Genomic DNA, 22755 nt, shown 5'->3' on the forward strand with positions numbered 1-22755 from the left:
AAACTTTAGTTGGAGTGCTCTTGACAATGTTGGATGAATTGATTTGGCATATTACAAAGCATTTTCTCAGAGAAATATTATATGGGATAAATGTTAAAAACCAGAAAGTATAAGATTAATGAAAATTCCTTATCAAGGAAGTTTTACTATTCTCAAAGTCTACAGAGCTCTTTGAGGGTTCCATGAGCTCAAGACCACAGTCAAACCTGGGTTCTCGAATGTCACCCATCTCGAACCATTCGCCAAGGTGTTCATGGAAAAAATGTCTGTTATTGAACAAAACTTCAGTTCTCAACCTGACAACCCTTTCATGCTGATACATCAGCATGACAAAAGTCTCTCAGGCCACAGACAAAGGAGATAATGCTAGTCATCTTACACTAACCCTCACATTGTTAACATCTCCTGAAATTGTGCTGTGAATATTTTGGTGTGTATTTATTTAATTATTTAACTTTTGTTGCTAGCAAAATGGACACTTAGCACAATTTTAAAACATAAAGAGTTCCTCAAGAGTGCTAATGTTGCTAATGGTGTGCAAGACACTGATCACAGGCAATTAAAAGGTAGAATAACTGTTATTGATTTGGATGGTGACAGCATTCTGGAGGCAGCGATATGTGAAGAAGCAAAGATGCTGCACCTCTGGAATGAGTGCTTAAAGTGACTCATTTAAGGCTAAAATTTGATAAATTTAAGAAAAGAGGTGTTTGTTTGTATACTAAACTAGAGGCCCGATGCACGAAATTTGTGTAAGGATAGACCTTTGCAGTTCCTGCTGCCTTAGCCCTTGCAGCCCTGCAACCCCGCCGCCCACCCACTGGATATTCTGGAAGGATATTACGGTCTAATGATCATATTAGCTCTTTATTATATAGGATTATATAGCACTAGAGGCCCAGTGCATGTGTGGATACAGTCCCTAGGCCTGGCCTGTGATCAGAGCCATCTTCCCCAGCTGCCTGCAGCTGGCCTCGCCCCCTGCCACCACCCACTCCTGGTTCCCCATTTGCCATTGGGTAATTGGTGCCTGACAGCTGGGGGAAGGGACCAAGAGGTGGTCAGTGCACCTCATAGTGACTGGTCCAGCGGTTGTTCTGGTCGTTCTGCCATTAGGGTCAATTTGCATATTACCCTTTTATTATATAGGATAGAGGCCTGGTGAACAGGTGGGGGCCAGCTGGGGGTGGGGCCAGCCTGGGTGAGGGGCTGAGGGCGGTTTGCAGGCCGGCCATGCCCTCGATCAGGGTGGGGGTCCCCACTGGGGGATGTGGCTGGCCTGGGCTTGGGGCTACCAAGGGTTTGCAGGCCGGCCACGCCCCCAGTGGGGGTGGGGGTCCTTGCTGGGGGTGGGGCCGGCCCAGGTGAGGGTCCGTGGGCAGTTTGTAGGCCGGCCGTGACCCCGGCTTTGTCAGGATGGACGTCTGGAAGACTTCTGGTTTATCCAGTCTGATTAGCATATTACCCTTTTATTAGTATAGACTAGAGGCCCTATACATGAAATTCGTGCAAGGGGCTTGGTCCCTGCCACAGCTGTGGCCGCCTCTGCCTTGGCCACCATGGCTTTGTCTGGTCTAATTAGCATATTATGCTTTTATTATTATAGATAGTACATTAGATGGTAATGTACTAGTTTAGAAGAAAGATTAAAATGGCAAATCATTTGGAAGTGTGGAACGAATTAATTCAATTTACATTATTTCTAATGGGGAAAAAATGAGTCAATTTTTGAACAAATCTCTTCTTGGATGGCCTTCCAGACCAGTTAAGTTTGAGAGCTGAGGTTTCACTGTTTTACATAAAATCTTAAGATGTTATTTGTTTTTTCCACTGTATTTACATTTACATTGATGGTGTTAAAGCAATTGTGAGTGCTGGTGCCTTAGCCTGAATTGTGGCAGCACACCACTGTGCCAAGTACTCTAATGTATTCTTAATCTCCAGGTATTTGAAGCTTTTTGTTTTTGTTTTAAAGCCAGTGTCACTTAAGAATTTTCTTGATGAAGCAACAAAAATTAGCTCTACTAAATCTTGACTGTTGAGTACATGTCTGCATGATGAAGTGGGAAGCGTGCATAAAGTTCTCCTGCTCGCTATCAAAGTATGATGGTTCTCTCAAGGAAAAGCACATTTGAAATTGAGTTCCAAGGCTCTCTTTTTTCATGGACTGTCATTTTTAGGTGAATATTTGGCAGACTTTTTTTTTTAAATATATGTTTTAATTGATTTCAGAAAGGGAGGGAGAGATAGAAACATCAATGATGAGAGATAATCATTGATTGACTGCCTCCCACAGCCCACGTGGCATCGAGCCCAGGCATGTGCCCTTGACCAAAATCGAACCCGCAACCCTTCAGTCCTCAGGCTGATGCTCTATCCACTGAGCAAAACCTGCTAGGGCTGAATTGTTTTTTTAATGAAACACAAGATGAATGAAGAAAAAAGTAGTAAATCTGAGTAAGAAGGACCTATAAAATGTACGTCATTTAATAGCATTCTTAACAATTGTTACTTTCATAATTTAATCGTAAACATGTTTGAGAAATACAAATAGCTTAACCATGTTCTTATGGTCTGTTTGACATTCTAAAATATTTTATAGACTATTGTCAATTGTCAATATATTTGTACCCTTTGTCAATGTTTCTTTGGAAATACAACTACTACTTGAGATGAGCCATCCTTGCAAGATATATTTTACATTAGCAACATATTCATGTGACATATCTGAGATTTGCTTCACAATAAATCAGTACAGAATGGGGATCAGGGAAAGTAGGTTGGATGTAGATGAAATAAGATTTGCCTCTAATTTCTGTATGTGTTTCAAAATTTCCAAAATAAAAACTAAAAAAAAATAAATAAAAAGAATGATCTAATGTGTAATAAAAGTGTATATGTTTAAACTGATTAACATTTGAATTATAATGTTGGCTAATTTTAAAAGTTATACACAAAGGAGCTTTTAGGTTAAAAATGTGAATGCAAGAGCTAAAAATATGCTATAGCAACTAAAATATAAAGGAAAGCAAATAACAAAAAATCTACTAGTGAGAGAGTTGACTTCAAAACCATTGAAATGTTTTGGGAGAAAATAAAAGAATAAATCAGACATGTTTTTAAAAGATAAACATTATTTTATTGGACAGGGCTCTTCAGAGAAACAGAACCAATGGGTGTGTGTGTGTTCGCAGGAGAGGAGTGGGAGTGAGATTGATTTACTTATTTTTTACTAGAGGCCCAGTGCACGAGATTCATGCACTCAGAGGGGTCCGGCCTGTGTCCTCTCACAGTCTGGGAGCCCTCAGGGAATGTCCGAATGACAGCTTAGGCCCCCGCTCCTTGCGGGGGTCTGGCCTAAGCCGGCAGTCGGACATCCTTAGTGCTGCCATGGAAGTGGGAGAGGCTCCTGCCACCGCTGCTGCACTCGCCAGCCCTCATCCCGGCTTCTGGGCTTCTGGCTGAGTGGTGCTGACCACCAGGGTGCAGCTCCTGCATTGAGCATCTGCCCCGTGGTGGTTAGTGTGCGTCATAGCGACTGGTCATTCTGCTGTTCGGTCGATTTGCATAGTAGCCTTTCATTAGATAGGATTTTTTTTTAAATCTTCACTTGAGGATATGTTTATTGATATTAGAGAGAGACACATCAATGTGAGAGAGAAACATTGATGGATTGCCTCCTGTATGCACCCTGACTGGATGGAACCCACAACCTGGGTATATACACCCACTGTGTCTCGAACCCCCAACCTTGCAGTGTACTGGATGATGCTCCAACTGAGTCACACCAGGCCAGGGCAAGATTGATTTATTTTAAGAAATTGGCTCATGATTTTGGAGGCTAAGTGGATACAAAATCCAATAGGATAGGGTGATAGGCTGCGTACTCAGAAGAGCTGCAGTCTGATAACAGATTTCCGGTAGCCACCAATCTAGCTCTAGTAAGGCTTTCAATTGGTTGAATGAGGCACTCTCCATATTATGGAAGGTAATCTGCTCAACTCAGAAGCCTGTTGGTTTAAATTTTAATCTAGTCCAAAAAAAAAACACATGCATGAACACATCCAGGATAATGTTTGACCACATATCTGGGTACTATGATCTAGCTAAGTTGACAAAAAATTATCATCACAAATGTCTTTAAAACTTCTTGTTCTGATCATTTTAATTACAACTGTAATAATAGGAACAACAGGCTTCAATTGTTGGTCTAGAGCAGCGGTCGCGAACTGGTGGTCCACAGACCACTAGTGGTCCGTGAAGTCTGAAAGGTTGGCGACCGCTGGTCTAGAGTGTTTTCTTTTTTTTTTAAAAGATCTCAGGAAAACATGACAGAATGTTATCTGTTAAAACTCAGTGGAAGATAGATATATAGGATTTATATTTTCGTGTACTTGAATTATTACATTGAAATTTAATAAATTCTATTGGCCCTGACCAAGTGGCTTAGTTGGTTGGAGCATTGTCCCATACACCAAAAGGTTGTGGGTTCGATTCCCAGTCAGGGCACATACCTAGGTTGCAGGTTCAGTCCCGTATCTGGGTGTGCTCAGGAGGCAACTTTTTGATGTTTCTCTCACATTGATGTTTCTCTCTCTCTCTCTCTCTCTCTCTCTCTCTCTCTCTCTCTCTCTCTCACCCCTCCTCTAAAATCAGTGAAAACATATCCTTGGGTGAGGATTAAAGAAAAAAAATTAATGGATAATAATATCATATAGTGAAGAAAATGCTTGGGGATATAGTACATTATTGCATGTGAAGATTCCACATTCCAACTTACTTTTATAAGAAAAAAATGTATATTATTTTTATTAGAAAATACATTATTTGGAAGGGGAGAAGAGCAGGAGTTTTGTGATTTGGGGCCATTTGTGCATGTATAGTGGTGAGTAGTTAAAAAAATATGTTACTTTTGATCAATTTGTTGAAAGCGATTTACCTACACAAAAGACCAGTTAATGGTTATCTGGAGATAAGTGTACTCTAACCAGAGCAGCTGTCATATATACAGCCTTCTTGTTTAGTATGTGTGTATGTATTTGTGAACTCTGTGATTTCAATAGGAAAAGGCTTGTTTCTTTCCTTTTAGTTATTTAAATCATAATTAATATTTTTTTACTCTAGACTTCACGAAAACCTCGTGAAGAACGAGATGTGTCTCAATGTGAAAGTGTAGCTTCCACCGTTTCTGCTCAGGAAGATGAAGATATTGAAGCCTCTAATGAAGAAGAAAATCCAGAAGACAGTGAAGGTATTTCAAAAATCTTAAACTTAGTTGTACCTTCTGCTAGCACAAATATGTAGTTTTTAGCTTAGTGATTTGACTATTTAAGAATTGCTTCATTAAGGAAATAGGACATTGGTGTTTTCAAAGCATAGAGACATTCATCTTAAACATAATGTGTTTATTCATTCAACTAACAAACATTTATGTAGCACCTGAGATGGTCCAAGTGCTACAAACAGAGAACATCTTGAAAATGCCAGTCATGCTTCAGACACTTAATATTTCTTGTCTTTTTTTTTTTTTTTTAATAACAGCCATTCTAACAGATGTGAGGTGCTTGCTCACTCTATTCTAACCACTGTTCTCTCTGCTGTTCCTGAGCAAAGCAACCCTCACTTCAGGGATTTTGCATGTGCTAACTCCTCTACCTGGAATGCTCTTCTCGAAAATGTGCCTGTTGGCTCGTTCTCCCATTTCTTCAGGCCTCTGTTGATATGTCACCCTACCTCTATAATATCTCTTTATCCACCGGTTCCTAAGTTTTGTTATTTATTTACTGCACTTATTACCACCTGATATATCTTCTGTGTATTGTTTAGTATTGTTTAATGTCTGTTTTATACTAGAATGTCAGCTGCATCAGAATGTAGTTTATTTCACTGCTCTGTCACCAGTATTTCAAACAGCTAAATTATCCTCATTTATCCTAAACTAGAGGCTCGATGCATGGACTCGTGCACCAGTAGGGTCCCTCAGCCTGGCCTGCGGGGATCGGGCCGAAACTGGCTCTCTGACATCCCCCCGAGGGATCCAAGATTGCGAGAGAGTGCAGGCCAGGCCAAGGATCCCCACCGGTGCACGATTGGGGCCGGGGAGGGGCCGCGAAAGGGCTCCAGGGCGTGTCTGGCCCCTCTCATCCAGCCCCATCAGCCGGACCCCAGCAACAAGCCAAGCTACTGGTTGGAGTGTCTGCCCCCTGTTGGTCAGTATGCGTCATAGCGACTGGTCGAACAAATAGTCGGACACTTAACATATTAGGCTTTTATTATATAGGATATCTTCTAAACGTTTTTTAAAAATCTATTTCATTTGGAATTATTTTTCTATATAGTGTAAGATAGGGTCCATGTTTTTCTTCCAGACAAATAGTTCTGAGAGAGCTAGTTTATTAAATAAATCATTTTTTACCCAGTGATTTAAAATAGCACCTTTGAGCCCAGCCAGTTTTGCTCAATGGTTGAGTGTCGACCTATGAAGCAGGAGGTCATGGACAGGGCACATGCTTGGGGGCATGCAGAAGGCCAAACTATAAATTGGTTTACCTAGTTTAAGAAATGTATCTTAAACCATTGGGATTCTCATTGGACATATATATTTTAGTTTTAGGAAGATTTAAATTTTTATGTTGTATTGTAGTCAATTTTAAGAAAATAGGTTAAGAATTTAAATTCTCTCTCATCATTGATTTTTATCTTTCCCTTCCTCTATCTGAAAATCAATTAAAACATATTTAAAATATCACCTTTGATGTATATTAATTTCCTATACATATTAGCAGCTAATCTTAGACGCTGTCTTCTGTAGCACTGATTTATTTTTCCTGTAATGTGGCAGCTTCCAACATGCTGTGATACATTGACTTTATAGTAAGTTTGAACATCTGGAGAGGCAAGTCTCTTTCAGTCTGGTACTTTTTACAATTTTCTTGGTTTTTCTCAGGGACTTACTTTTTTATGTAAACTGTAAGTTGATTTACCCAGTTTGTACTTTAAACCATTGGGAAAGTTGGTTTACCTAGTTTAAGAAATGTATCTTAAACCATTGGGATTCTCATTGGACATATATATCTTTTAATTTTAGGGAGATTTAAATTTTTATATTGTTTTGTCAATTTTAAGAAAATAATCTAAAAACTAAATGCTGTACTGACCATCTCTATATACTTTTTATAATAGTGGCAAATTGGATCAAGAAAAGGTGAAGTAAATTTAAGACATATTTACAACCATTTATTCATTTTATACTTTAGCAAATATTTGAGTCTATTGTGTGGCAGGCACAGTACTTGTCTCTAGGATTTAAATGATAAACAAAATACATGACTCTGCTCTTACAGTGTTTATAGCCTAATAGAAGCAGCAGCCAGGAATCAAATCATTGTGAATAAATATAAAATTGTAACTGTAACAAGTATGTGTTATAAGAGCCAGAGTAATAAAATTTAAGGAATTATAAGGAAATGATAGAAGGCTTTTTTAAAAAAAAGCATGTGATATTTGATGTAATATTCAAAGGAAAATTAGGTGAAAGAGCCTTTTCAATAAGAATAAATGGCATGGGCCCAGCTGGTGTGGCTCAGTGGTTGATCTTCAACCTATGAACCAGGAGGTCATGGTTCAATTCCCATTCAGGCCACGTGCCTGGGTTGCAGGCTCCATCCCCTGTGGGGGTGTGTAGGAGATAGCCATTCGATGATTCTCTCTCATCGTTGATATTTCTACCTCTCTCTTCCTCTCTGAAATAAATAAAAATATGTTTTAAAAAACAAAACAAGAATAAATGGCATGTATGAGTCTGAGGTGGAAGACACATGGGCATTCCCTGAAACTAAAAAGAGGCCCAGTGATAACAGAATACAGAGCGAATATAAGATGTGAGATGAAGTTAGAAAGGTGGGTGGGCCCACCAGCCTGGACCATCCTCAGAATTTTGGAACTTTATCCTAAGAATAATGAAGTTTCATTGAAAGGTTTTATGAGGTAGGAAAGAAGAGTGAGGAAAGGAGAGGAAGAGAGTATGGGTTAATTTTGGTAAGATTTGGCTTTTATAAAGCACTAGAGGTCCAGTGCACGAAATTCGTACATGGGAGGGGGGTCCCTCAGCCCGACCTGCACCCTCTCCAATCCGGGACTACTCGGGGGATGTCCAACTACGGGATCTAGTCTAAATTGGCAGTCAGACATCCCTCTCACAATCCGGGACAATTGGCTCCTAACCGCTTGCCTGCCTGTCTGCCTGGTCACCCCTAACCACCTCTGCATGTCTGCCTGATCACCCCTAACTGCTCCCCTGCCGTCCTGATTGCCCTAACTGCTCCCCTGCCGACCTGATCCCTGATCACCCCTAACTGCTCCCCTGCCAGCCTGATCGCCCCTAACTGCTCCCCTGCCGGCCTGATAGCCCCTAACTGCCTCTGCCTCAGCCCCTGCACCCAGGACTCTGGCTTCCTTCCCTCTGGCCGGCCGCGGGCCCCCGGGCGGTTTCGCCCGGGCCCTGGCTTTGTCAGGAAGGATGTCCGGAATGATGTCCAGAAGACATCCGGTCTTTTCGGTCAAATTAGCATATTACCCTTTTATTAATATAGACTAGAGGCCCGGTGTATGAAATTCGTGCATCGGGGGGTGTGTGTCCCTCAGTCCAGCCTGCACCCTTTCCAATCTGGAACCACTCGAGTTATGTCCAACTGCCCGTTTAGTCCCAATCCCGGTAGGATCGGGCCTAAATGGACAGTCGGACATCCCCCTCACAATCCAGGACTGCTGCCTCCCAACTGCTCGCCTGCCTGCCTTCCTTTTTTTTTTTTTTTTAAATATATTTTATTGATTTTTTATAGAGAGGAAGGGAGAGGGATAGAGAGCTAGAAACATTGATGAGAGGGAAACATTGATCAGCTGCCTCCTGCACACCCCCCACTGGGGATATGCCCGCAACCAAGGTACATGCCCTTGACCGGAATCGAACCTGGGACCCTTCAGTCCGCAGGCCGATGCTCTATCCACTGAGCCAAACCGGTTAGGGCTGCCTGCCTTCCTGATTGCCCCTAACCGCTTCTGCCTGCCAGCCTGATCACACCCTAACCACTCCGCTGCCAGCCTGATTGATGCCTAACTGCTCCCCTGCCAGCCTGTTTGCCCCTAACTACCCTCCCCCGCAGGCCTGGTCACTCCTAACTGCCCTCCCCTGCAGACCTGGCCTCCCCTAACTTCCCTCCCCTACAGGCCTGTTCTCCCAACTGCCCTTCCCTGCAGGCCCAGTCGCCCCCAACTTCCCTCCTCTGCTGGCCTGGTCACCCCTAACTGCCCTCCCCTGCAGGCTTGATTGCTCCCAACTGCCCTCCCTTGCAGGCCTGGTCCCTCCCAACTGCCCTCCCCTGCTGGCCTGATTGCCCACAACTGCCCTCCCTTGTAGGCCTGGTCCCTCCCAACTGTCCTCCCCTGCTGGGCATCTTTTGGTGGCCATCTTGTGTGTTGGAGTGATGGTCAATTTGCACATTACTCTTTTATTAGATAGGATTGTTGTAGAGAATGGTGTGACGTCGAAGGTGAGAAGAAAAGTCATATTTGGAATAGAATGGCAGTAGTGCAGTTGAACAGAAATGAATGGTTTCAAGAATATTTTTAGAGAGAAAATCTGTGAGATTTGTCCATACAGAATAAGAGAATAAGTGAGATTAGCATTTAAAAGTTTTCTGGTGTGTTTAATGGAATAGTAAACACTAGAAAAGAACCTGATTTAAAAGTTAGTACAAGTCCAGTGTGAGACATTAACTTTGTGATTTCTTTGAGTTATCTAGGTAAAGATGTCAAAACGTTAAAAATCCTATCTATATGTATAAAAAGCCTGAGGCTGTGATGACCAGGACGACCAAACTATTGGTCCAACCCCCGGCCCTCAGGCTCCGATTGATCAGGGGATGGCTAACAAGGGAACCGGGGACCCTCAGGCTCCAATCAATCGGTGGTAGCGGCGACTGGCGAGCAGACCTCTTGGTCCCTCCTCCCGGCCCTCAGACTTCAATCAATCGATGGCGGAGGCAGGGTGGAACTGGGGACTGGTGAGTGGGCACAAGTCAGACCTCTTGGTCTCTCCTCCCGGCCCTCAGGCTCCAATCAATGGGTGGCGGCGGCGGGCCCGAACTGGGGACTGGCTCCCTAGTAGTCCTGCAGGTTCAATCTCCAGAGGACATGCCAGGCACCAACGGACCAGGGCCACCAGCATGATCCCGACAGCGCTGCCGGCTTCCTGGAACTTGGCCTCAGACACTGTGGCCACTTCCCCTCCCTAGAAGCTCCACAAGGAAGAAAGGATACTGCCTTCAGTGCCAGGGGTGATCAGCAGTGACTGCTCTCCCTGTGCTTCCTCCAGGTCACTTGAGCCAGCCCTGCCCACCCTGCTCCAGATGAAGTGTGATCACTACACATGGAAGGAATGTAGTAAAAAAACAAAAACTGATGATCAAGAGAATGCCACAGTCAATGTCCGGAGTCCGGCTCAGGGGAACGGAGAGAAGGGAGAATTCCATAAGTTGACCAATGCCAAGATATTTCTGAATGACTGCCTGGCATGTGACAGTTGTGTGACTGCAGAGAAAGGAGTCCAATTTTCTCAGCAGAACACTAAGGACTTTGTCTCTGTTCTGAACCTTAATAAGAAATGTGATACCTCACCAGCACAAGGTGCTGGCAGTGTCCGTGTGTCTTTAGTCTCTTACTTTGCTGCTAAATTCAGCCTCAGTGTCACTGATGCATCCAGAAGGCTCTGCGGCTTCCTCAAAAGCCTTGGGGCGCACTGTCTTTGACATGAAGATAGCTGCGGACTTCAGCATCCTGGAGAGTCAGAAGGAATTTGTGCGTCGGTAATGCCAGCACCGTGAGGAAGAGCCCTGGCTACCCATGCTGACCTCCGCCTGCCCTGGCTGGGTCTGATATGCAGAGCACGTGCTGGGTTACCCCATCACCCCCCACCTCTGCAGGCCAAGTCTTCCCAGCAGATCATGGGCTCTCTGGTGAAGGATTACTTCACCAGACTGCAGAACCTGTCCCCTGACAAGATTTTCCACGCCATTGTGGCCCCATGTTATGACAAGAAATTGGAGGCCCTTTGAGAAGATGTTCCCACAGCTTTGCTGGCGTGCTGACTGCAATCTCAGGTGAAATTGTTTAGATAAATGGAGCAAAGTGACCTTGTCTCTAATGACGCCACTGTGGACACTGGAGACATGAAGGAGGAGGAGGTGAGGCTCCACGAGGGTGCCAGCTCTGACGGGTACCCGACATACATCTTCAGGCCCATGGCCAAGGAGCTGTTCAGTGAGGACGTGGGAGTGCTCACCTACCGCACCCTGAGGAACAGAGACTGCCAGGAGGTCATCCTTGAAAGGGACAGAGAGGTTCTGCTGTGCTTTGAGGCTGCTTACAGCTTTGGAACATCCAGAAGTGGTCCTGAAGCTGTAGAGGGCAAGTTCCCCTGCCACTTCATGGAGGTCCTGGCCTGCGCCGGGGATGCCTAAGTGGCAGGGGCCACGCCCAGGCGGAGGACGGGTGTGCAGACAGGGCACTGCTGCGGCAGATGGAAGGCATCTAAGCCGCCATCCCGGTGTGGCCCCCAGAGACCAGCGCCCATGTGTAGGAGTTGTACCAGGAGTGGCTGGGGGAGGGGGGCAACTCCCCCTGAGCCCAGGCAGCCCTGCATACTGCCTAGCAGGGCCCAGGGCAGCCTGCCAGGACATCAAGTGGTAAAGGTCCAGCAGATGCCCGGCCTGCAGGCCCCCTGAGAAGGGGTGTCAGACGCGTGAAGGAAAGGCTTAGCATCTCTGTCATCGCTTTGGTTTTCAGAATTCCCTGCTCCCCATCTGTCGGCTCCCTCCCTCTGAGGGGCACTGTCGTCATCACATGGGTGCAACTGGAATATTGTATCTCGAGAGGATTGCCCCAATGTACGTATCCTTTTATCTGACGATGAAAAAATCCCAAAGAACAAGAATGGGGACAGACTACTGTCCTTTAGGCTTAAAAAAATCCCCGGAAGGGTTCTGCGAAGAGCTGAGACTGGGTTCTGTCCACGCATCTCAGAGAGATTGGATGAGGGAATGGCCCAGTTTGGCCCTGACTTTACCCACTTATGTTACTCTTGAAGGTGTCTTTGCCACAATGTGAATAAACTGCCACCTTTTGGAATAGGGGCTCATATTGAAGTCTGCATTCCCAACTTTTCTTGAAACAGATCTATGTTCTGTAGCTGTGGCCACTGTCCTAAGACCAGGTCCTGTCGACCAGGTCCTGTTGCTGGGAATCAGGGGGCACTGGAGTGGAGCCCTCTCCCCTCCCCCCCCCCCCCCCCCCCGGCCCCGTGCCCATTTACATTAAGGGATTGAGCTGAACTCACTTTGGGGGGTGACAGGTGTCACAGATGGAAGGGTGACAGGTATCACAGGTGGAAGGATGGAGAATGGAGAGGCAGACACCCTGCTAGGTCCCTCCCTGGGTGGGGTCAGACAGATGAAGGCCAGCCAGCCCACCCCACAATTGGGTGAGATAGCGTCCTCTGTGTCCATCTCTCACCCCATGGGCCCGGCCACTACCCTCAGCTCCAGGCAGCCCTCTGCGTTCCATGACAGCGTGCTCTGCCCTCACATGCTGCTCAACCTAAATGAGAAGGAAGAGAGCAGTTGGCCCACGGACAACTACACAGAAAGATAGGGCTCACGGCTGGCGAGCGCAGTGGCAGTGGCAGTGGCAGGAGCCTCTCCTGCCTCCGTGGCAGCACTAAGGAGCAGCGAGCTGAGTGGTAAGGAGCAGCGAGCAGGCGGGCAGTAAGGAGCAAGGGGTCCCGGACTATGAGAGGGATTTCTAACTGTTGGCTTAGGCCTGTTCCCCACATCCCCTGAGGGGTCCCGAACTGCGAGAGGGTGCAGGTCGGGCTGAGGGATACCGCCCCCCCCCACCCCTGCCGCCCAGAGCACAAATTTCGTGCACCAGGCCTCTAGTATAATAAATAAAACTCTAATATGCAAATAGACCGAACAGCAGAACGAATGGTTGCTATGACATGCATTGACCACCAGGGGGCAGACAATGCAGGAGCTGCCGCCGGTTGGGGCCTATGCGTGGGCAGCACCAGGCCTCCAGCCAAGGGGGTGCCAGGGCCCCCTACCCCCCCACACCCCGATTGCTCCACTTTCCGGTCACCTTGTAGAGGGAGGTGACCAGCGGCAGGGGACGGGGCTGGCCAGCAGGTGGTGCCAAGCTGCCAGCCAACGCAGGTGCCAGCAGGGGTCCCCCACTTGCCCTGCCCGTCACCCCACAGATGGCCCTGATCGCTGACCAGGCCTAGGGACCCTACCGTATATATTGGGAACAGTCTCTTAGATTTAAAAATTAGAACCTGGCAAGGCTACTCTAACACTGAAAAAACAGAATGATGCAGCGATGACATGCGTGGACTCTAGCTTGCACATTTTGTGGTCAGCTCTGATTCTGACACAACTGTATGATAAAGCCAATTACTTAACTTCTCTCTGCTTCAGTTTTTCCACCCATAAGATGGGGAAAATGGTACTACCGCCTCAGAAGGTTCGTGTTATGTACTACTTTTTAAAATCAGGGCAAAAAAAATGTAGCTGCCCATACAGCAGCAAGATGCCTTTCACCTGTATGAAAAGTATGGTCAGTGGTGCATACAGCATCCTGAATTGTGAGAGGGATGTCCAGGATCGGGCCTAAACCGACAGTCGGACTTCTCCCCTAGGGGTCCCAGATTGTGAGAGGGTGCAGGCCAGACTGAGGGACACCCCTCCCCTCCTGTGCACGAATTTCATGTACCGGCCCTCTAGTATACTTACAAGATGATACAAATGATGTAGGGAAAAGAGCAGGACTACAGCGTTTTACATTAGAAATCTGTACTATTATTACAGAGCTTTGCTGTCTAGTGTGGTAGCTGTTGAGCTCTTTAAATGTGACTAGTGCAAATTGAGATGCATTAAAAATGTAAAATATAATCAGATTTAAAGACTTAGTACCAAAAAAGGTAAAACATCATAGTAGTTTTCTATATTGATTACATGTTTAAATGATATTTGGACAATTGGGTTAAATAAACTATATTGTTAAAGTTAATTTTAGCAATCTCTGTTCAGATTTTTAATGTGGCCGCCACATTAAACTTAAAATTACAGATGTAATTCATGTTATATTTTTGTCGCAAATTACTGGTAAAAAGAAAAGCACAGATACAGGCTGGTAGAAACAGTCCAGAATGTTACCATTTATGGGAATGGTTTTTGTTTGGTTTTGTTTTTCCTTCTTTCTTTGTTTTTCAGATTTCATATAAATTATTTTTAGACATTAAAAGCTTTTACACTTTCAGTTTCAGAAGGTCAAGACAATTTGGTCTTTCCCTTTCATGCTCTGTAGAAAACTGGCTTTCCCAATGGTGGTAACACTTTAGGGAGGTCATTGAAGGAGTGAAATCTGTCCTAAACAACTGCTCTCAAGCATGGCTTCTATCACCACGTGAACCGTGCTCATTATCAGATTTTTATGCTGTATCATTATCTTTAAGGTGCTGAAAATAGTTCTGATACAGAAAGTGCTCCTTCTCCTTCACCAGTTGAAGCTGTGAAGCCCAGCGAAGATAGCACTGAAAATTTGACTTCTCGAGGAAACACTGAACCTGCAGCTGAGCATGAGTGTACCACTGAAACTGCTCCCAGTGCATCTCCCTCGTCAGCTCCAAGTACAAAACCAGCTGAAAATGAAAGTGTGGTGACCCAGGCGAATAATGGTGGCACTGTTGAGGTAGCAGAGCCAATGGATATTGAACATCAGGAGCACAGTGCTGACGTGACTTCCGTTCTTGATCTTCCCACGACTACCAAAGCAGACTCTGTAGATGTTGAAATGGGGGTACCTGAAAACAACCCGTCTCAAGTTGAAGGTGATACCAAAGAAAGGGACCTGGAGAAAGCCAGTGAGAAGACAGAGCCTGGAGATGACAATTTGGTGGTGGCTCAGCAGGTAAATGTCCAAAGGCCTGAACCCCCGTCAGACAATGATTCCAGTGCCACCTGCAGTGCTGATGAAGACGTGGATGGAGAGCCAGAGAGACAGAGGTGAGACTCATTCATTAACTATTATTCTATCTTTACTCTGTTGGTCGCTGACTAAATCAGAGAAATGCTATTGGCTACAGGAAGTACTCCTGTATAAACATCAGCAAATTAAAGGTAGTGTGTATGCTTTAAAATTTTTTTAAACCAATAACAACTGTGTGATCATTATTTTTTAATGAAAAAAATTACATATTTTTTACATTAGTTGTTGCATGCATTCCATATGATAGCAGAAAAGGGATTTCATCTGACAAAGTTGTGAACTAAAATAAACCACAGATGACTGCCATTACTGGTGATAGTAGTATGATGTGATGATGAAGGTAGAAACAAAAGGTATTTGTTCCAGCTTTTTTTGCTTTGAGACCCCCAAGGCTCACTGTACCCACAGTGTTAGATGTAAGAAAATATTGACATGAGAAACATGTTAAGTTTTCTAAAAGCATTTTAATAATTTAAATGTAAGTTAATGGTAATTATAATGATCACTTTTTTATCAGTTAAAATTTTAGTTGCTTTATTTGTAATTTAAAATATCAGGTATAATACAAATTAATTTATAAATACTTTCAGTCATCCTATATAATAAAAGCCTAATATGCAAATTGACCAAACGGCAAAACGACCGGTCACTGTGATGCACACTGACCACCAGGGGGCAGACTCTCAACACAGGAGCTGCCCACAGGGCCCAGGCCAGCCAAGCTGGGCGCCAGTGGGGGCCCCCAATTGTCCCGCCATTTGCCCTGCAGAGGGAGGTGACCAGTGAGTGGGCGGTGCCAGGCCAGCCAAGGTGAGTGCCAGCAGTGACCCCCCAATCGCCCCACAGATCAGCCCTGATTGCCACCCAGGCCTAGGGACTCTACCCTGCATGAATTTTGTGCACCAGGCCTCTAGTTAAATTAATATAAGAATATATCATCTTTATGGTTTTATAAAAAATTCCAGTATTAAACTATATATTTTACAGAAATAGATGCTACTTTATGTAATACTGGAGGCCTGGTGCACAAAATTCATGCACAGTAGGGTCCCTAGGCTTGACCAGCAATCAGAGTAGATCGGGGCCTCCTGGCTGCCAGCCAGGGCCTGCCTTCATTCCGTTCCGCCCCCTGGTGGTCAGCACACATCATAGTGAGCAATTGAACTCCCGGTCTCCTGGTTGAACTCCCAAGGGAACACTTTGCATATTAGCCTTTTATATCCTCCTATCTAATAAAAGTAATATGCAAATTGACTGTCGCTCCAAGACACAAGATGGCTGCCCCCATGTGGACACAAGATGGCCGCCACAAGATGGCCTGCAGGGGAGGGCAGTTGTGGGAAGTTAGGGGTGACCAGGCCAGCAAAGGAGGGCAGTTGGGGGTGACCAGGCCAGCAAGGGAGGGCAGTTGGGGGAGACCAGGCCAGCAAGGGAGGGCAGTTGAGGGGGGACCAGGCCTGCAGGGGAGGGCAGTTGGGGGGGACCAGGCCTGCATGGAAGGGCAGTTGGGGGGGGGACCAGGCCTGCAGGGGAGGGCAGTTGTGGGCAATCAGGCAAGCAGGGAGGGCAGTTAGGGGTGACCGGGCCGGCAGGGGAGGGTAATTGGGGGGGGGGGGCAGGCCTCCAGGGGAGAGCAGTTTGGGGGGTGACACCAGGCCTGCAGTGGAGGGCAGTTGGGGGGTGACCAGACCTGCAGGGGAGGGCAGTTGGGGGCTGACCAGGCCTGCAGGGGAGGGCAGTTGTGGGCAATCAGGCAAGCAGGGAGGGCAGTTAGGGGTGACCGGGCCGGCAGGGGAGGGCAGTTGGGGGGGGCCAGGCCTCCAGGGGAGAGCAGTTTGGGGGGGGACACCAGGCCTGCAGTGGAGGGCAGTTGGGGGGTCCAGGCCTGCAGTGGAGGACAGTTGGGGGGGGGGGGATCAGGCATGCAGGGGAGGGCAGTTGGGGGGAACCAGGCCTGTAGGGGAGGGCAGTTGGGAGCTGGCAGGATGTCCGACTGCCCGTAAATGGGCGGTTGGACATCCCTCAAGGGGTCCCAGATTGGAGAGGGTGCAGGCTGGGCTGAGGGACACCCCCCCCCCCCCCCCCCGTGCACAAATTTCGTGCAACAGGCCTCTAGTATATAGATATTTGATTTCCTGGTGGTTCCTTTTCTTTGAAAGAAATGGAGTCACTTAGAATCACAGTAGAATGCTAGATTGATACAAATTCTAGAAATGAATTAGACTAAAACCTCATTTAACCCTTTGCACTTGCTTGCTTTTTTCTCGATTCCTTTATTCTACTCGGGATTTAATTTTTTAAATACCCCAGATTTTACAAAGCGCGGCAGTAGAATAAAAAACTGGAGTTTCTTTTCATACAAACTTATTTATTTGGATTTTTTTATATTTCAAATTATTGATACATTCAAAGAGTAATTTTAATCTCGACATCCGAGTGCAAAAGGTTAATGAGAAACCCAATTTAATCCTGTTTTTCACCCCCCATTATAATTAGAAAAAGGCAAATAAGGCACTCAGCAGATAGCCAATTCTGTTCATAGTGTATCTTGCTGGTGTTGTTGTGCTTTTAGTCCATAGCCAGTATATTTATATCTTATTTACTCTAGAATGAGATTTAATGCTAGAATAATAAGATCAAGCATCATAGTGATATTTTTCCAAAGAGATTTTTATATCTTAAATACTAGAATTTTAACCAACAGGAATTAAAATAAGGGTTCCTACTTAACCATTGGTTTTTCCAGAAAATTCAACCATCTCAAAATCTTTTTCCCTCACGTCATTATAATCTAGATTTTACTTGTCCCAGACTTTGACTGGGATTAGCATGAGTGGATTTAAGCTGTGTTGTCCATTTTTAGGTATTCTTTAATGAAACATCTAATCTAAAATAAGGATTTTCTATGTTTTGCACTATTGGTTTTGGTAACTATATTTATAAATGAAGCAAAAATTTGGATAGCAGTTAATCTAAATGGAGGAGCATCATAAGAGATGAGCATGACAGTAGTCTTGAAAATCAGAAATTTATTGGAAATATATGGTGGTCTCTGAATGACATTTCTGAAGTCAATATCACTTTCAAACTATCAAAATAACGCTTTCAATTTTCTACATCTTTAATATCATCTTTATTCTCATGTAAAATGTAAATTATTTTCTTTTATACATTCTAATTTTCTTATCAATTTATACCTTTTAAATGTTACCTCCCCCAATAACTGACAACATTTGGAAATATAATCAGGCCCGTAAGGTGTGGCACTATTGTATACTAGTTTTAATTTTCTAAACTCAAGTGTAGTACTGAAAACGAGTGAAGCCAGTGGAGTATAAGATGGCAGATGCTGCCGAAACTGGTTTGGCTCAGTGGATAGAGCGTCGGCCTGTGAACTCAAGGGTCCCAGGTTCGATTCCGGTCAGGGGCATGTACCTTGGTTGCGGGCACATCCACAGTAGTGGATGTCCAAGAGGCAGCTGATCGATGTTTCTCTCTCATCAATGTTTCTAACTCTCTATCCCTCTCTCTTCCTCTCTGTAAAAAAATCAATAAAATATATTTAAAAAAAAAAAAAAAAGATGGCAGATGCTGTGCTGAACGGAGGAGCTACAAGGGCAGCTGCTACAAGTTAGCATGTTCTTGCTCTGTGGGAATGCTGGTTTCACGTTACCATTTCTTTCCAATTTACGTAAGAAACCAGGAGTCTGGAATTCTGGGTGAAATTCTCAATTTTAAAAGGACAGTGGTTTATATAAATGTTTTTAAAAATACTCTGTGATCCTAGCAAACCATTTTGTAACAGGTAACTAGTTTGTAATCTGTATTAGTGGTAAATTAGTACCTAACATTTTAATAACGGCATTTGCTCAAACTATTTAGTTGGTTAGATGCAGATGATTAAATTCAGATAAATTTCAACCTATTAATCCGTATTAGATTTTTTTACCAGGGTAATTAGCATTATAATTTCTCTTTTCTGTACTGTATAAATATCTTGTAAGGTTAATGTGATGTGTGTGTGTGTGTGTGTGTACGTATTGACTTAGAAGGATTTATGGTGATTATACTAGTATACAGCGTGTGGCAAAGTAGGTTTATAGTTGTTTGTATGGAAAATAATACAAGAATATACTCGGTGTTTCACATGCTCACAACTGTAAACCTGCTTTTGCCCCACTCTGTATTTAAAGTCTTAAATAAGAATATGTTAACTTCTCTTTTTATAATTGCCAATTGCAGAATGTTTCCTATGGACTCAAAGCCTTCAATGTTAAATCCCACTGGATCTATACTGGTCTCATCCCCAATGAAACCAAATCCACTGGACCTGCCACAGCTTCAGCATCGAGCTGCTGTTATTCCACCAATGGTAAGTGCTTAATATGAGTAAGAAAAGTAAAGTTGAAAAACAAAGACCTGTAGACACATTTCTTCTCTCCTTTAATCAATACTTGATTTTTAAAGAAACTATGGTAAAAGCCTTGGCTAGGTGGCTCAATTGGTTGGAGCATTGTTCAATCCCTGGTTGGGGTGTGTAGGAAGGCAATTGATCAATGTTTCTCACACTGGTGTTTCTCCTCCCTCTTCTCTCTCTAAAAATTCGTTAAAAAAACACACACATGTCCTCAATTGAGGATTTAAAAAAATTGGGGTACTAAAATTTATCATCAACTATTTTTAAGTGTATAGTTGAGTAGTGTTAAGTATATTCATAATGGTTGTGAAACAGATCTCCAGAATATTTTCATCTTGTAAAGCTGAAATTCTATTCCTATTAAACCATAACTCTCCTTTTCCCCATCTCCCAGCTCCTGGTAACCACTATTCTACTTTCTGTTTTATGATTTTGACTACTTTAGGTACCTCATATAAGTGGAATATAAGTATTTGTCTTTTTATGACTGGCTTATTTCACTCAGCATAATGTCCTCAAGATTAATCATGTTGTAACATGTGTCAGAATCTTCTTCCTTTTTAAGATTTATAATATCCATTTTGTTTATCTGTTGGATATTCGTATTAGATTCATTGTGATGATTGATTGAGATGGTCATTTCTAAGAAAAAAAACAAACGAAATATAATTCTCTAGCCATAAATATTAGTAACTTCTGCTTTTGATTTGTTTGTTTTGCTATAAGACAGTAGTAGAATAAATAGGTTTGGAATATTTAGAATGAAGTATAGAGTATGGCTAACTTCAGTATGTAATTCCAAATCTAGTTTTATTTATATTTTACCTTCAAGTTTGATTCCCTTTTGGTAGTGAATTCCAATCTTGGGTATTGTTCTTTTACTTAGTTATGTTCTATCTCCTGCTTTATTGTGCCCTAGCCAGTTTTCTCAGTGGATAGAGTGTTGGTCCTTGGACTGAAGGGTCCTAGTTCAATTCTGGTCAAGGGTATGTATCTCAGTTGCAGGCTCAATCCCCTGCCAGTCAGGGGCGTGTGCAGGAGGCAACCAGTCGATGTGTCTCTCACATCGATGTTTTTTCTCTCTCTGTCTTTCCCCCTTCCTTACACTCTCTCTAAAAATCATAGGAAAAATATCCTCGGGTGAGGATTAACAAACAAAAACACAAAAAATTTGTTAACTCATGTGATAATTGGGAAAAGTTAAGTGTGCGCATGTGATAGGCTCACAAAAAAAAATCATGAAACATTTGTTATTCATCAGTTTCTTCAAATGGATATTTATTGAATATCTACCCAGTTCAAGACAGCATTTAATGCTGTATGGAATATACACATATTATAATCTCTGACTTCAAAAAACTTAGAGATTGGTTGTGATCATAAGACATAGAAAAAAATCATAATAAAAATTAAAATGAGACCAACCAGCGTGGCTCAGTGGTTGAGCATCAACCTATAAAACCAGGAGGTCAAGGCACATGCCCGGGTTTCGGGCTCAATCCCCAGGAGGGGCATGCAGGAGGCAGCCAATCAAGGATTCTCTTTTACCATTGATGTTTCTATCTCTCCCTTCCTCTCTGAAATCAATAAAAATATATTTTTTTAAAAATTAAAATGAGAGAAAAGGAAAAGCAAAAAATTAAAAAAATTTTTTTTAAACATTTAAAATGAGAGCTTCCTTCTTGTTGAGACATGTGAATAAGATTCGACTTAGGAAATAATACTTTGGTTAGACCAGAACACTTCATTTGACTTTTTGTAGCAAAATAGGAAAGGCCATATTTACATATAAGCCAAAGCACAAAAGCAAGAAAATTATGTGTGTGTTAACATTCAGTGATATTTTTTACTTATAGTAGCAGAAAACACTATGGAAGTCTTTAGATAACAGCTTCTAAAAAAGGTTAGGTGCCTACTTCCCCAGGATTATTTTGTATTCATGAAATAAAGTAGTTGTTCGTATGGAAAGCAATATAATAATAAATAATAATACAAGAATAAACTGTTTCATTTACTCACAAATGTAAATCTGCTTTTGCCCCAGCCTGTATAATGGTTAGGGATAACCTAATTGAAGAAGTAACATTTGATTTCTGACTGGAGGAAAATTGATATGTTAATGAATTAGTTGTGGGAGTTGAAGAGATTGATTAGTTAAGGATGACTGCCAGTGTCTGGCTGAAGCTGCTGAGGTTCAGTTTTCTAAAATGGAGATTGCTGTAGGAGAAACATTGAGTTTAGAAAATGAAAAGTTCAATTTTGCATATAGGTTTTGAGGAGCTTTGAGATATCCAAGTGGAGTTGTTAGGCAATTTTTCTAAGTGTAGACTTTGGAGAAAAATGTTTTAGAAATAGAAATTTATGAGTTGTTAACATATAGATGACCTTTAAATCCACAAAAGAGGATACCATTACCTGGTGAGAGTATAACTGAAAAAACACAGGTTCAGCTGCCTGCTGCCACAAAAGCCAAATTTGTGAGGCAGGTGTTGGTGCAAAAGGAAAGAGGTTTCATTCAGGTTCCATTTGACCTAGGAGACCTGGGAGAATGGTGGACTCCTGTCTCAAAGACCACTCTCTTCCTGTTCAAGTCCACCATTATTATAGGGATAGGGACTGGGGAGGTCTTTATTTTTTCCCCCATTCAGTTATCTTGCTAGCCTTAGGTGCAATGCACTTGGTTTGCAGTTTTACAGATTGGATATCTTTCTAGCTTTTGGTGTGCTCAGTGTAAGAACCTCCTCTGCTGCCATCTTGGCCAATTGTAGAGACTCCCTGATGCTCCAACTGACTGACTGTGGTAACAACTTCCCCTTCAAAACTCTGGACCCTTGCCCTAGCTGGTTTGGCTCATTGGATAGAGCGCCAGCCTGGGGACCCAAAGGTTCCAGGTTCAATTCCGGTCAAGGGCACATGCCTGGGTTGCGGGCTCGGTCCAACGTGCAGGAGGCAGCCAATCAATGATTCCCGCTCATCATTGATGTTTCTATCTCTCTTCCTCTCCCTGTCTGAAATCAATAAAAATATATTTAAAACAAACAAACAAACTCTGCACCCTTGTAATCTTACAAGAGTAAATGGATGAAGGTCTCATCTTCGGTAGTTTCTTCATAGTCTTACCTATCCGTGGGTCCAGAGATTCTTACTGTCTACTAAAAGAAGAGGGGGGTCAGGAATGGAGGAAGCCTTTACACGAGGGAGGAGGACTGCTGTCTGAAGGCGGCATACGTGGTTTC

The 22755-nt window shown here is 43.6% G+C and overlaps 1 protein-coding gene across 12 annotated transcripts in view; it reads left to right on the top strand.

The window, feature by feature from the left end:
* NCOR1 (nuclear receptor corepressor 1) overlaps window positions 1–22755 on the top strand; it is a 205327-nt gene that overhangs the window by 123196 nt on the left and 59376 nt on the right. For 10 of the 12 annotated variants that reach the window (XM_079797252.1, XM_079797257.1, XM_079797247.1 and 7 more), the window contains 3 exons: window positions 5125–5251; window positions 14570–15119; window positions 19345–19474. In XM_079797252.1, the coding sequence (XP_079653378.1) occupies window positions 5125–5251; window positions 14570–15119; window positions 19345–19474 (807 nt within the window). The remainder of the gene's footprint in view (window positions 1–5124; window positions 5252–14569; window positions 15120–19344; window positions 19475–22755) is intronic. The other 2 variants (XM_079797259.1, XM_079797248.1) reach the window with 1 other exon arrangement.

Source organism: Cnephaeus nilssonii, assembly GCF_951640355.1.
Source record: "Cnephaeus nilssonii genome assembly, chromosome: 19".
Classification (NCBI taxonomy): Eukaryota; Metazoa; Chordata; class Mammalia; order Chiroptera; family Vespertilionidae; genus Cnephaeus; species Cnephaeus nilssonii.